Genomic DNA, 15,805 nt, shown 5'->3' on the forward strand with positions numbered 1-15,805 from the left:
CATCCTGCCATTCATCCAGCAGCGATGAAAACACAAGGGTAATTGTGCTCGCAATTATTTGATTAGGTTTTTCCATTCATGTGATTCTCATAGTCTTAAATTCCCTCTGAGGAAAAGCGTAACTACAACGGGGGGCTGTGATGAAAATTAGTTTGACACTCCAGCTCGCAAAAAGTACATCGAGGTCACACCGAAGAGAAAATGAACTAACAATGCCTCGAAAACAGTCATATTTCTGTAAGACTATTACGAGCATGAATGGATTTTCAGCGTCTCGTTAAAACATTTCACAAATATTTAATTATATGACATGTCTCTTGAGTGCCTGCAATTAGGTGCACATGGAAATTTGGGCGTTTTATGAATAGTTTTACGAGACAAAAGTACATCTAATATCAATTCCAATATGGATTCATTATGACACATTTAAGTATATATTTTTTTACGACTACTACTGCAAACGTCTGTATGCCTCCAGAGTGTAATTGTGTTCAGCAGCAATGTTTCATTTATAATGTGACATGTTTGCCCTTAATCAAAGGAAATTAATTGCATCACACAGTCAGGGTTTTGCAGAAAATAATAGATTGATTGTGTATTAATTATTCCCCGCCCCCATAGATCAATCTAAGCCCCTTAAAAAAAAAAAAAAAAAACTCGAACCGCCCCTGACAATTCATTGCTTCTAAGAACCTTTTTGGAAACCTGTTGTCACTATAAAATTATTATAACGAGGATGTGCATTATATTGATAATAATCTTACGGTGCCAACAAGGAGTGGCCAAAGGTGTCGTGAGGGAGGGGGGGCGTTATGCCACGCCAGACGCCACTCATTTTCCCTCACTCGCAGCGGGTGGAGGACCACCGTCCTCCCTCGCTACTCACCCACCAACCCACCCACTCCCTCCCTGCCTGCCTCACTCAGTCAGTCAGCGGCTGGGATGCAGCCCTGCAGAGGGACTCTAACCGGCCACGGCGGCGGAAGCTGACGAACGAGCGGACTTGAACCGAAACCGTACTAGCGGGACTCAAAAGTGGCGGAGAGCTCGTCTACTATTTCGCGAATGGACGTGGGTACCCGCTGAGAAGCTTCTCGGACTTCTCTGCTAATTTTCTCGGCTTGAGGGTGGACGTGACGGAAGCGACGGTGGAGGCGCCGGAGGTCCGATCAAGGAGCCGAGGAGCCCGGCGAAGGGAGGCGGACCGTACCCGCTGCTTTCCCGGTGAGTCGACGCACTTTTTTTTGGTGTGTATATGTTGCGAAACTGTTTCATCCAAATCGAGTAAAAATGATAAATTAACGATCGCGTCATGATAATAATATTCTGAATTATTGTTTTTTTGTTTGTTTTTTACCTGCTGCTCCTGTCTGGAGTTAATGAACTTGCTCGTTATCGAATGAAAGATGGAAATGTGAATTGCTTTGAAAAGCTTGGATACACAACCGATCGTTTTCCACCTACATCAACACATCGGAACACTTACGTGCACAATGAGAGTGGCTTGGGTGTGCAATTAATGCAGATGAGTTCGCGCAAGAGTGCTCAGGATTTTTTTTTTTTTGCAGGTGTACTTGTAGTCCAACCAGTATGCAATTTGATGGCTTCTTAATTTTGCAGTGTTGCCTTGTAGTGCTATTGTTTGGGTTCCATGTTAGAGGCAGTTAGTTTTTAAGAGCACAGATTTTATTTTTTATTTTTTTAAACAGCAGTATTCTTTATTCCCTAGACATTTTATACCGGCCATCATCAGGCTTGGTAGCTCAACCAAGACCAAAAACTCGGAGAGGGTGGGGGGACCAAATTAAATATGTGCTACCAGGAAATCCTCCTTCAGCTACCATGTGGGTTTTTTTTATGTATAATGCAACACCACCCAGACGTGCAAGAAAGTAAAAGATTAAAGACTCTTGAATGTTGTAGACCAGGAAGCCGGCCCAAACATGAAGCGGAATTAATTCAACAGCGGGGTCAAAGTCCGATCTCTTAACCTGTCTTTGTTGGATGACGTTATCAGGTCAAGGGGAAATAAAAAAAGCTCACTACAGACTGCCCTTAATTTGGTTTTGAGTGTGAAGCTGCACATCTGCTCAGTGCACGGTCAGAGCCACACATTTCGTGTGATGTAGCTTCCCCAAAGAAATCCGAAAAATAGTACTGCAAGTACCTGATGCGCAGGAACGATCACGCGTGCTGGCAAATTGCACAAGCCTGACCTCCGCTCTCCACGGCGTCACCGCCGCACATGCAGCAGGTGCATCATTTCAGCGTGACTAGTGACCCTGCCGCCTGCTCAAATGAGACAAATATCGACGTGAGTCCTCTAGCAAACGGAATACGGCGACGTGCCACATGCATGAAAACATATTGCGGCAAAGAGAGCGAGCGATCCCACTGAAGGGTTGAAGAAGGAAGCGTCTCGCCAAGACAATGGCACCTGAGGGGGTCCGCTTGTCACTGACAAATCTGAGTGGAAACAGACATAAAAGTCCCCCGACCCAACAACCAACACGTCCCCGAAGCTTGTCGTCGACTTAGACGACGGCAAGGCGGTGATAAATTGTCACGCTCAACCTCCGAGGCAGGGGGGAGGGGCGGTTTCTCCAACTTACTTTACCCCATTTTCAGAAATATTTAGCTTTCTAATTGCTACCATAACGTAACATCAGCGCAGCTTCAGGAATCTGGTGCGCCACGATTGGTTGTGACTTGGCAACTGTGATGTCATATTCAGTCGACAGCAAGTGGCAAAATGGTGTAGTGGTAATGAAAGAAAGAAGAAAAAAAAAAAGGCTGCCTCCTGAGATGGAGAAAAATGAGAGAAGAAGATTTGGCATCAAGTTTTCAGGGTGTTCCATGGAGGAAATGTCTCCTGCATAAGAGAACCCAACAGCTTGAGACCCGTCGTTCGAAATGAATGAATGATAAATGATGACATCTGTAAACACGGTAACTAACTTCCTACAATTTGACATGACTGACATTTGTTGGCTCAAAGACCACGTTTCATAACTATTAATAACAAGACATGTCTGTCGGCCTCGCTCGTATTTCTACTGTCGCGAGGTTCCCCTCAGTGCCTGAGCGACAGACATCCCCTCCAGGATTAATCTGACATCATAATTGGTATGATTGGCGAGACGGCTGACGTTCAGCACCCTCCCCTCCCCTGTCAGCCTCAGCGACGACTCCAATGCGAACAGACAATCCTAAAGGCGACGCCACTGTTGACGTGCTGCGGCCCGCAAGACAAAGATAGGGTGAGATAATTGTACAAGTAAAAAGAACTAGTAGTCTCGGTGCTTGGTATCGGCACGAATGACCACTCAAGATCTGAGGGCTTGAAAAGAAAGTGGTATCGGACTTCTCTATTTTTTTTTAACGTAGTTTACGTGTCCTTGTGGCACATGTAGTTCAAGTTGAAATCAAGTCGAGTCTTTCCCATATTTTAGTCCCAAGTCCAAACCATGGCCAGAATAATCATATGACTGGCACGCCTCACCCTCTTCTCCGTAGTTTTATATTCCACCAGCCCTCCCTGAGAAACGACCACCGCTACTTTAACGAGATTTTTTTTTTTTTTTATATGGTGGAGTAGTAAGGTTGAGTTGATTTGAGTCATGGCTGGATCGATGTTGGCTTCATTAGGCCCATGTGCAAATGAAATTGTGTACCTGTTATGAATATGTGCGAAAGTCAACATAATTAACACTCGTGACACGACAGCACCAAGAAGTCACAAGTCGGGCTTATGGTGAGACCTCACACTCGATTCTTTATTATTTTTTATTTTTCTCGTCTGTAAAGCTGGAACAAGGGTGTCGGGGTGTGCCCATGCGTCAGGCAGCTTCATTACCGTTAATTAAGCCATTCTTTCATCAGTTTCCCTTTGTGCTGCAAACCATCTCCTCCAGTCATCTGCAAAAACTTGATTCCTTTTGTTGTCTACGGCAGGAAGTTGAAAGTTGGTCGTAATGAACAGTTTCAGTCCAGCTCGGTCGATTCACGGCTCGAGTCTTCCAGCCTCCCTCGGGATTCAACAGAGAGAAAACACGGAGAACGTGTGTTGCGTACTTGGTCATTGATGGAATACGTGTCAAATACGTGTCAAAAAAAGTTTTCCTGAAGGCTTCAAATTATCCCAAATTAATTGGTGGTAAAAAAAAAAAAAAAAGAGTAAAAAAAAAGTCTCACAGAAGGCTGGCTGACTGTATGGGCGGCCATGTTGACGCTTTCTGTTTTGAATTCATCATATTATATATATTTTCATATATTTATATATATGTATATATTTTTTTTTTAATCAGGCAGACAGATGCCAGATTAGAGAGATGGTGTTTTGTGGTAATCAGGGTCTAAAAGGCAAAATATGAAGCCTGGCTGATAGTCGCAAACCCAAACATTAGCGCAAACGAGTCTGATAGCTTTTGACATTTGAAGGCGGCTGGAACGTGATTCCTGGACGTCCTACACAATGGAGTGTGTGGAAATGAGATAAAAAAGAATATAGATGTGTATTGAGGGATGACTCGCAAATTGCTTGCTTAAACCTGTGCTGAACTTGTCCCGACATCTTTTTGCCTTTGGCTGACTGCTTTAGGGGACAGGCGGGTCACATTCACACGTGTGTGTATTTTTTACAACGCAAACCTGTGATGTTGGCATCCTTGCTGTTGGCAGGAGGGTGATTTTTGCACATCCCGACTTCCAGATTGCTCGCCTTTTTTTTTTTTTTTTTTTGTATTAACCCTTCCCTCACATCTTGAAAGTTTAAACGATTGATCTTTGAGTGTTTATTACCGTTCTTGTCTGTGATCTGAGTCAACAACCAGTACATTGACACATCAGCACAAATCTTTTTCCAATTTATCCTGCTAATATTTCAGATTATATAATTATTATAATACAATTTTATTTCAGAACGAAAACCCCTTTTGAAGAGCAAATAAAATTTGCTCAAGTTACTGCTGCAGTGCTGAGATGTTGACTGTCAAGGTCTTCAGAGTGCATTGAAAAACGAGAAGCATTTTACGGGGTCTTCTATAATGTCAGGGAACTTCTCTGTTGGCGTGAAGGAAAAATAACCTGACCAGTTACTACGATGCTAATTTGCCGTCCACGTCTGATGCGCCTTGCGAGCTGGAACAAGTTCTTGGTGACATCACAAAGCCGTTTCCAAAGACCAGCATATTATATTCATATTTTCCTGAAATCCATTTTCACTCACTGCAACCTTTCCCTCTCACTTCTCGAGTGAAACACAAAGAATCTCGGAAAGTCCGCCTTGGCCCTCCGATCAGATGCCGCCGTGAATAATAACACCGTTTTTGTTTATAATTTTCATCTCAATTGATGACCTTCCCGGGATCGGCAGCTCCACGTCCTCAGCTCGCTTCCTGTGGCGTCTCGCCCTCCGACAGCCGTTGGATTTATTCCGCCCCTGCCGGCCGGGGGAGCGTAATTCCTTGAATATATTTTGGATATGCCATGGCAGACCCCCGGTGGAGGGACGCGTGATTTAATAACACCCTCCACCACCTCTCGGTGTCATTCCGGTGACAATGAACCCTGCGCACAGTATGAGTCCGATCCATAGAAGTACATTTATTTAGCCCAAGCGTGTACGGCGGCAGATCTAACACGTAATGCCAAGCAACGCGTCCTCCAGATATTAGGCCGATGCGAGGCTCCATTAAACATTGAGATGAAACGCGAGCGGCGAGGCGACGGGCTGGAAATGTGGGAAAAGAAAGCAGCTTTATAGCCGTCTGAACCTGCGCTTGTTAGCTAGCGCATTTATAATCAGGTATTTTTAAACACATAGCCGTCACGTTTGAGCAGCTATCTGTGGGCTAATTTGAAGATAACCTAGCTTAGCCGTCCATGTGGATTTTATAGTGATGGATGACGTTCCATAGCGCTTGAATTGGAGCTCATTAATTGCGTGTTCAGTGCCCACAGAACAGCAAGTACGATTAAAAAGTGTTTGGACTCTAAAAAGCATCGGGACATGAAGCTAATCTCCCGTTCAATCATACTTCATTATATCATTAAGTTCCTATTGTTTGCTTCTATTGTAGGCCGGCTATCACGTCACCGCGCGAATTTAAAAGCTTGCGTTGGCTCGCCGGTTCACCCGTTAGTCATTCTCGCCGAGCACAATGTCGCTTTCATGCATAAGTGGGCATGTTAACCAGGCTGACCCGAGGTGTAGGAATCCAGCGCGGAGCCTTGAGACATAGCCGCATAACACATAGCTCATTAAAGCCCAATTTCTTGACGGACCCTTTGAGATGCGGTTTGAACATTGGATGTCACGTCGCTTTGTAATATGTTGCAAAAAAAAAACAAACTAAAAGGGAAAGTATCTCAGTAGAGCTACATAATGTTAGCAAAACTGTGGTAGCATATTTTTACAGCAAAAATGTCAAGCTAGCTCGTGCTTGCTAATGACAACATGCAGCATGTCACCCCTTCATGTCTGGACTGCAACTAAACGAACCATCGTGAGATTCAACGATTAATCGGCACCTAATTAGCACCTTAATTGATAAAAGCACATTTGGTTTAAAAAACTTCTTACTTTTATTTTTTGATTCTGATTCAAAAAAACGTCTCGTACATCAGGTGTTTGACACATTTTCATTCAGGCTTACGTATTTTTCCATGTTTCCAATTCATAGCTATTTCAGATAGATAATTCCTCCACTTTGTGAACCTAACTCTTAATTGATCAATATTACTAAATATTGATTAAACCATCTTGTTAATTCAATAATATGGCTGTTTCTTTTGCTAGAGTATTCTCACACTTGTGTCAATCACAATGTTTTAATAGTCATTTTCAATTCCACTGTCCCTTTTCTTCGGGCTTCCAATATCTGCCTGAAAGCAAACATGAATTTCAATGCGGCCCGACTGTTTTTAAATCAAAAAGATTGCGCCATCAAATAAAGCAAGACTCCTCTTCTTTCCTCACTGCCTTTCGAGAGTCATTAAGTCGCCGCTATTGGATTGTTAATGGATTCTGGAAAAGGCTGATTACAGCGCGAGTAACGGGCCTTCATAATAAGGCAAATGTGTTTATATGCGGCACGGGCCGGGTAAAAGCTTCCTGTACTCTGCATTTGCGTGACATCACTCCAATGCTTTATCATCACGTATTGTTGTTTGCGTACATGGAGATGCATTTATTTACTGTTTTTTAAGAGTTTCAGACAAAGGAGGCAAACAGCATCACGGAGAAGCTTGTACATATTTTCCTAGCAAGTTTATTACTTGTAAAACGTGTTTGATCATGCCAGTTGACGTCGTTTTCAGATATGGGGAACATTTTCAACGCTTTGCCAGATTATTATTATAAATCTAGCTAGCGGGCCAGTTTAAATGTAGGAATTTGGTCCATATATAAGGCACACTGGACTATAAGGCGCACTGTCGGCTTTTGAGAAAATTTTAGGTTTTTAGGTGCGCCTTATAGTCCGGAAAATACGGTAATCGGACAATATTAGGGCAAATATCGGCAGATTCCACCCCCTCCTCGCATTTTTTTTCTTTTTACCGCGAATACATTGCAACGTAAAACAAAAATAATCCCATTCAAAGATCCTTCCCCAATTCATGCAATGAAAACAAAATCGGCATAAAAATTGGACGATTCTCCTCTGTTGAAAAGTTCAACAAATAATAACCAAATGTAAGACAGACAACTGTTCTGCATGTCATCAACATTTTCTGAATTTATTAATGAAGTGTACTGTCTGCGTTCTCCGTACATTCCACCCGTTCCATTCTACTTGAGTGACTCCTTGTTATTCCGACTCTCCGTCACAATGAAGAAAAACGCCATGAATAAATGTTCAAGCATGGTTAGACTATTCCCCTGCAATTTTTCTTTCCCTCTAAGGATGAACAGTATTTGCATTTTGAGGCAAAATAAATGAAATGCAAGAAGAGTTTCTTTGCATGTCGCCTCTGTGATTTGTAGAAGGACACATTGCTGTGGTGCCATAATACGCCAGCGCTAATGACAAGTTGTCTCATACGGAATTGTGCCTTCATGGGAAAATTGCAGCTCTCACCATTTGGATATTCTTTTCCCCCAGAGAGTGTTTTTCGAAAAATTGGGTATATGCGCCGTGCTCCCCCAAGGAGAGAAAATATTTAAAGTAACAAAAAAAAACAAAAACCCCAAAGTAGTTCTTCCTGAAAGATCAGGTTTTTATGAACCTTTCAAAGCCTAATAGCATAATTGGTCAATATATATATATATATATATATATAATTTTTTTTTAATTCAACATTTTGGACCTCATGGGTCCATGTAGGCAGTTCTTCCAATCCACGTAAAATTAGGTGGACATGTCGAAAATAGCAAGGCCCACTAAAAAAAGTTTCAAGAAGCCATCCTGAACTTTTTTGTTTTGAAGCGGCCATTATGAGCAAATTCCGAGGCATGAGCTTTGCCCACCTGCTACTTGGGAATTGAAATTAATGAGCCCTGGAATTGTGACGCTTTTATGCTTTTGCCGTCTGTCTGATGTGGGCAAAAATGAACGATCATTTTGAAGGTTTTTCAAACCCGTGTCCGTTTGATGCATCTAAACCCGTCTCAGGACCTTTAGGGGCGCCTGGGGTGCCACGCGTGTGATCTGCGGGTGTCGTGACGGCCGAGACGATAATTGCCCGCACGGCGCTCCTCCTTTGGTAATTGTCTTTTGATTGAGGTCAGCGGGACAATTAAAAGCATTGAGGGGTGAAAAAACGGCGAGGAGAGAGCCCAGACGCCCGACGTCGGCGACAGGAATGAGCGCCGGGGATAATTGTGCGCGGGAGCCGGCCTCAAATGTCAGCTTAATGATCATATGGACGTTTTGAATTTTTTTTTTTTGCAAGATAGCCATTTGATGACTTCGGCGTGATCTCGCTCGCAGCGGGAACAAAATCTGCTCGCGGAATTTGATGTCGCGTGACGCAGCTTTGCATAATCGTCAAGACAGACAAAGCTGGAGAAATGTGAAATTCTGCCGGAGAGATTTTGCACATTTGACGACAGCGGCGGTTTTCGGTGACGTTTTCACGCGCCTCCATGCGGCGTGGGTGTGCGTACAAAGAAGAGATTTGCGGCTTGCTGATTAAATGTCATGTTATTCAGATCGGAACATATTTCTTTTTCAAAATGGATATTTTCAATTATTTCAGCCAATTATTCTGTCTTTTTGGTTCTGTTTGTTTGTCATTGAGTCTTATTATTAAATATTTTGTGGAGGGAGGCCAATGTGAAATCACAAAATATTGTTTTGCCTTATTGTGTCTCACGGGGTTCACAAAACCAACCAAAAAAAAAAGACAAACCCCCCAAAAATCTGCTGATAATGATTCTTAATCTGTCTCCAGTGCATGGAACTTCTTGACTTCGTGATCCGTCCATCGGGACAAAAAACAACATCGTCAACATGGGAGCGTCATTTCTCACAATTGCCGAGGTCGCAACAAAGCCGAGCAGCCGGGAATGCAATTTGTCGTATTCGCTTTGAGGCCCATTAGAGCAATCATTGTGATCTCCTCCCCCTCCCCTCATTGTTTTGCCCCAAACGGGTCAGTGGTTTCAACACTGCTGACACCGTGAAGACACAGAGGCAGAAAATCACCTTTAAAAAAAAAAAAAAAAAAAAAAAAATCATTAATCTGCTTGAGCATTCACGCTATGTAAGAGTCGAGGTGTGAACAATTCTGCGTTGATTGACAGCGCCTTTTACTCCTGCATACGACGCTCGGCACTGATCTTCCACCAGCGCCAAGGAGGCTGGCGGGCACACTAACGAGCGCAGCGCTTGTCCGCTCGCCTTTGATTTATTACACAGCCACAGAGCGTCACCTCGGCCTTCGCCCTTTTCCTTCCAATTTTTTGGGACACAACTGGATCAAACGGGCTTTTTTTTCCCCCCCGACCAAATGGACGGTTGAGCATCGGGAAGAAGCGACGAGCCGACGCTCGAAGATGTGGGCCGCGTTCTCGGGTTACACAGTAGTGGATTTCCATCAATCCAGATTCTGTTGTGTCATCGCATTTCATTCATTCATTAGCAGCTATGTTCATGCCCACCACAGCGCAAACGCCCCTTTCCACAAAAATATGTCAGAATGTGATCTGGCTTATTTTTTTCTTTTCCTTTTTGTTCCCTTGCTACCCAATTTGTTTGAAACTTTGAATTCAAGCTATATACCCGAGCTTTCGGTGTGTTGTTGCGCTGCTGGCGGCCAATAATGATTCATCCGGTGTGTATACGGCGAGGCACCACTTGCAGCAGGGTGGACAAAACAATTGCAGTAATTTCAGTGCTACTATCCTTTCTCCGCGTGATTGCTATCAAAACATCCGAGGCAGAAGTAGAGCAGTGCGGCACAGGGGGAAAGAAAACAGGGAGGGAGGGAGGACAGGCAGACGAGTTGAAGCGAGATCTCTGCTTCCATAAATGATAAATGCGGGACAACTCCTGCTGGATGCGGACATGCTTGCCTCAACCTTCGGCGTTCTCTTAACGATCCCAATCACCATGCGAGGGAGGACAGAGCCCGGGAACGAGGGGAGAGCCCGGGAGCGAGGATCCCCGTTGCACTTGAGTAGAGATAAACACACACCGTGACACAGGTGATTGACGAAAAAGGTCAGCGCTGGTTGGGAAACAATACCTGATCTTTTCTACCTCTGTTTTTTTTGGGGGGTGCGGGAGGACACAAGAAATTGCTCGGAACCAGCTGGTTGCTTTTTTGACAAAACTGCTTTTCACGCCATTCCATTTCCGGGGTACAGTCCACATGCATCGGGGGCCCAAATTGAGACGGCGACTCACCTCAAGTGGACAATAGGTGATCCTTAGGGGAGGCTTCCACTCAACTGAATAATGTATCGTGTTGTGATGCCGAGGCACCGGAGCGCAAAATGGCCACCCGGGTGTCGGAACGCTTGAAACTTGCTTACGTTAGAGTGCTGCTTTCACGGCGCCGGCGGTCGTCTGGAATCTGAGCTGCTAAATTTCAAGACGATCAAGTCGGGGTGCGAAAGTGATGTCTGATGACATTGTAAATAACACATCTGCGCTGATGTTTAACCACGTCGTCGTGTCGTTTGCGTGCAGGTGCAGCTTTAATGAAGAAGACCAGTTGCTGACCTTCTCACCAAAGGGACCCTCCTTAACAAGTATGGGGTCACCATGGAAACCATTTCTCATCCTCTCAGTCATCAGTGGCCTTTCAGGTGAGAATAATCTCCTTTGAGACGGAAAGTGGCGTATGTTTTTTTTTTTTAACGCTGGGAGGATGGTATGCAAATGTAGGTGAGGGGTCAGTCTTTTTTTCTTTTTAGCAAAAAAAAAAAAACGCATTTACATGGATATGTGAAGGAAATATAATCGCAGTCATACGGTTTTTCATCTTTATTGAAGGATTAGTAAGTATCCATAGCAATGCTTCAAAAATGCAGAAGAAAAGTTGATTTCAATGAAAGAATACACAATTTCTATATTGATATATATTCCAGCCACGGGTCTTTGGAACATGATTGGTCAACATGATTGGTGACTGAAAGCTGTCGAGCTGCTTTTTACTCTTAGCCTCAGTGCTACATGCAACAACAAAAAAAATCAATGCGTTTTGCCTTAAGGTAGCAACAGTGTTTTTTCCCCCCTCATACTTGCATACTACCCGTTGGAGCCTGTTGAGTCTCACATTCAGATTCAATTTTTCAATTTCGATTCCCTGAGTCATGACTTCAATTTCTATTTAAGGCTTTTTTTGTGTGAACATTTTTTTTTTACAGCTGTTCCTTGACTTGCATTATATAGGAGTCCCTCATGAAATACTGCCTTATTTATGTTCAACTTTTCTTTTTTATCAGAATATTAAGAAAAAAAAACTCATTTTTGGGAAACGACAATTTTTTGAAATTGTATCTTGGTTAGCCAACAAGTGACCACAAACCTCCCGTGGCCTTTACAGCATGGCCACACATTAGTTAGACATATTTAATTGCCATTCGGATTGTCCTTGGAACAAAACACAAAATCTTTTTTAAGGACTCCCCGGGCCCCCAAAATGCGGAGCACCCCTGCCCGGCCAAACGGGAAAGCGGCGCCTTTTCCGCCGAGTTTAGCAGCGACAGCTGTCACAAAGACTCGATAGGCTTGAGCGTGCCACTTCAGACGGCCCCGGGGGTGTGATTGTGCCTTTTATGCACCGCCATACTTCTGACATGACGGCCGTCGTAATGGATTATTGCCCCATTGTTCTCGTGGAACATTCCAAAATATCCCCACTTTGGAGGACGCCCGCGCCTCTCTTCTTTCCATCCCGAATTCTAATTTGACTGTCGCTTGGCTATCCGCTCCTTGTTCGCCCACGTTTCTCCAGACGAACGTACGACGGCGGGTTTTTTAACGCGCCTCGCTCATGTTTACAAAGTGGCAGCAGCATCGGGGCCATTTTGCTCTCTGGCCCGATGCCGATTGAAGCGGGAAGCATAATTGGGCTGTCCCTCGGAGGTGTCTACATTTCAAAGAAGTGGCTTCCAGGGAATAGAGACGCCTCGCGCCGCACAGCTGATGCGCGACGCCACTTTGGCCAAGGGCGAAGGTGTCACTCGCCGCAAATACGCTTTGGGAAAATTGATGGATTTTGACGTAGTACATGTGAAAGCATGATGGACTCTGATCTGCAGATGCGCTTGCGCTATTGAATGAAATCCCCCCCCCAAAAATCTCTCGTTAGTCTTTGCCTGTTGTTGTTTTGCTTTTTCTCCACAGCGTCATCGTTAAAATTTTCTTCTTACATGATTTCCTTTCGCTTTTGTAACGGCCCGCATTAGATTATTCTCGCCGTGTCACGCTTCATCTGAGGCATAGAATAAAGAATCCCTTGCCATTTCCCACACCTTAGGTTCTATTTTTGGTGGCGCCATCAGGGAATAGTGGCCTTCCTCCAACTGGCAGGAGGGCCCTTTCACTCACAACTTCAGCCCAGTAAATAAAATTGGCTTTGGACTTGGAATCTAACATTTTTGGGTGGGTGTCTGTGTGTGGATGCCAGCGCCGGTTAAAACATTTTCATGAGCCGCACAGCTTTCAGCTGGAGCCGGAAACATGAAGCAGGTGTTGCCATCTTTGTCCAGCATGTCGAAAACAAATTCGACATTAAAAGCCTATGTTATCTCCAGACAGTTTATTAAAACAGAGTAGGAGTGACTATTTTCATAGTTTGTGTCTTTTTGCCCGAGGGATTACTACAACAAAGAAAGCGTGATCCGCCCTCGTCTTTTCTGTCAAAAGATGTTTGCCTTATCATTTCATTTAATGTAAATTCCCAGCTGTGTGTTTTGCTCGGCCCGGCCCGGCCCGACCTCCAAATAAAGCTCCGTCAAGCTAGCGGGGCAACCTTTAAGCGAGCATGAGGATTGAGTCCAAAAAGATTTCAACAGCCGAGGAGCCCAAATGAAAATGATTCATGGCCGGCAACTCTATGGAGGATATTTCACTGAATAAATGTACTCCAGCCTAATCAGCTTCAGTCAATAGATTCTCCCCCGTGAAGGTCTTCATTAATCTCACGCTCCGTCGGCTAATCATTCTCATCTGCTCGGGCTCCCGCCAGCTTCTTACGTACTTACTGTACGTAATTCCCATTAATTCTTTGCTCCCGAGTCTGGAGCCGCCACCTAGTCGCTAATCTTGTCCGTGGGTTTTCCCCCCCCCCTGACGTGCCGTTTTAGCCTCATCTCTCGCCATGGTGGCTAATTTGCATGCCTGGCTTGGATGGATGGATGGAAATTAGTCACAACGTAATATATGTTCCTTTAGCCTTGCTAACGTTGTCTTTTGCCTTGCAAAAAATGCTAAATGCGGTAATGCCTTGCTAACCTTGTTGTTAGCCTAGCTAAAAAATGCTAAATGCGCTAATGTTATCTGAAGTAAAGTACCAAGAAATTTCATCAGATTTATATTGCTCAAAAAGATGTTATCACGTAGGCGGCGTTATCAAGACCTTTCGTCAACAATGGGCACAAATTGAATTCGGTGCGTCCTTTTACATCGCCATCAGCATTTTTCCACTTTGCCGCCGCTTCTGAAAGGTACGGATCGACAAAGGGTCGACAAAGGGTCGTCGCTTTTATCAGATGAAGGTAACAGTTTTCACAAGAGTAAGAGGGCGGACGTGAGCTTTAATAGCTCAACAAAAGAGGGTGTTCTTTTTTTTTTCTGCTATGATGTATTTGTCAGGATTTAGCTTTAGCCCACCCTGACGTTCTTGACGCGAATAAATCAAATGACCTTTTGCCGCTTGCTCTTTCACGGAACACAATGCTTACACAATAGGCGACAATCTAATCCGTGCTCGACGCCAAAGCGTCAATGCAAGAGCAAATGGTCTACAATTACAAAAGCTAAGTGATGCAATTTACCAAAGCGCTTTGTTGGTCGGGATTACTGCGGTTTGTGAGACATTTGTCTCTGGAGCTGTTTGATGCTCTTTTGAGGAAATCCAGTCAAAAACTCTCAGAAAAGTCAAGTCGATTTGAGATAAAAGTTTGAATAAGAGTTTTCCAGATTTACTATAGCACAAAGTATTCATTTCTTAATTCTTGACGTTATTTTCTTCAGTTAAAATTATTTGATTGTGTTTTTTCATTATTTGTCAATTGTTTTTTTTAATTAAACGACCGATTGTTGAAGTTATTTTCTTCAGTACTAATTTGTTAAAATGATTTAACTGATTAACCTTTGTTAATATTTGAGAGATTAATTTTCTTATCTCTTATTTGGCCGATGAATCGTTTATTGGAATTTTATCTTGCCAAATATCGAAAACGGCATCTGTCTCTTTCTTGCTCTGAACGAGCTAATTTTCTTGTGTCCACGTGAAGTCTCTTTGGTTTAATACACGGACGGCAGTAATCACACGCTCTGTTTTGTTCTTAGCCCAGGCTTACCCGAGAGTCTCAAGATTACTACTTGGCTTGTGTTGCGTTCTAATCACATCCCACTCCACCTCCTCACACAACTCTGACTGCGGCCCAACTCGGAATGTTTTGCGTGTATCTCGCGGCGTTCCGTGTTCCGCCGCTCATCGGCACCGTCTGTGACTTTCCAGCTTAGGTCGTTCATTCTTGTTATATTCATAGTGACAAAATAACACGTTTGGCGCTCTTCCACTCGGGATTGAATTTCATTGCCGTCTCGAAACAAGCGCCAAAAGGTTTAAATTGTGAAAAAGGTGTCGCTTATCATTCATTTAAGGATTACGATGCTCGAAAGTGGCGGCGTATGTTGAGCGTAAAACCTTGTTTGAATTTGTAACTATTTAATCCTCTTTTTATCCTTTTGTTGCACTTTTTATTTTTTTATTCATTTTTATGATTTTATTTATTTTATTTCTTATTTTTATTCATTTTATCGTTTTTTTTTTTTTTGTGGCAGACTTGGCGTGGGCGTCGCGGCCCATCTCGTACGCCGCCGTGCTCCGCATGAAAACCGAAAGCTCGTCGTCGCTGCTCAACCCCCGCGGACGAAACCGGCAGCAGCACGGCGGCGGGCTGGCGGCGCCGCCCGACTGGCCCGTCTTCGCTGGTCACCCTCATCCGGCGCTCAGTCTTCTTGGCTCTCAGGAGGACTACCGGAGTGAAGGTACGACTTTCAAAAACGTTTGTAACTGCCTTTAAATATTGTTATTGTGATTATGTTCAGTAGATTGTCACGTATGAAACGCGCGGTTAAATAATGTCGTTATGATGGCGAGCCGGCGCAAAAACAAAATT

General features: G+C 43.9%; 1 protein-coding gene across 1 annotated transcript in view; it reads left to right on the top strand.

Annotated features, from left to right (window-relative positions):
- Positions 1-848: 848 nt before the first annotated feature.
- LOC133156087 (contactin-5-like) overlaps positions 849-15,805 on the top strand; it is a 44,879-nt gene continuing 29,922 nt past the window's right edge. The window contains exons 1-3 of the mRNA XM_061281850.1: positions 849-1,224; positions 11,139-11,257; positions 15,468-15,674. Of these exons, the coding sequence (XP_061137834.1) occupies positions 11,203-11,257; positions 15,468-15,674 (262 nt within the window). The 5' untranslated portion in view covers positions 849-1,224; positions 11,139-11,202. The remainder of the gene's footprint in view (positions 1,225-11,138; positions 11,258-15,467; positions 15,675-15,805) is intronic.

The sequence above is a fragment of the Syngnathus typhle genome, linkage group LG6 (genome assembly GCF_033458585.1).
Source record: "Syngnathus typhle isolate RoL2023-S1 ecotype Sweden linkage group LG6, RoL_Styp_1.0, whole genome shotgun sequence".
In the NCBI taxonomy this organism is placed as follows: Eukaryota; Metazoa; Chordata; class Actinopteri; order Syngnathiformes; family Syngnathidae; genus Syngnathus; species Syngnathus typhle.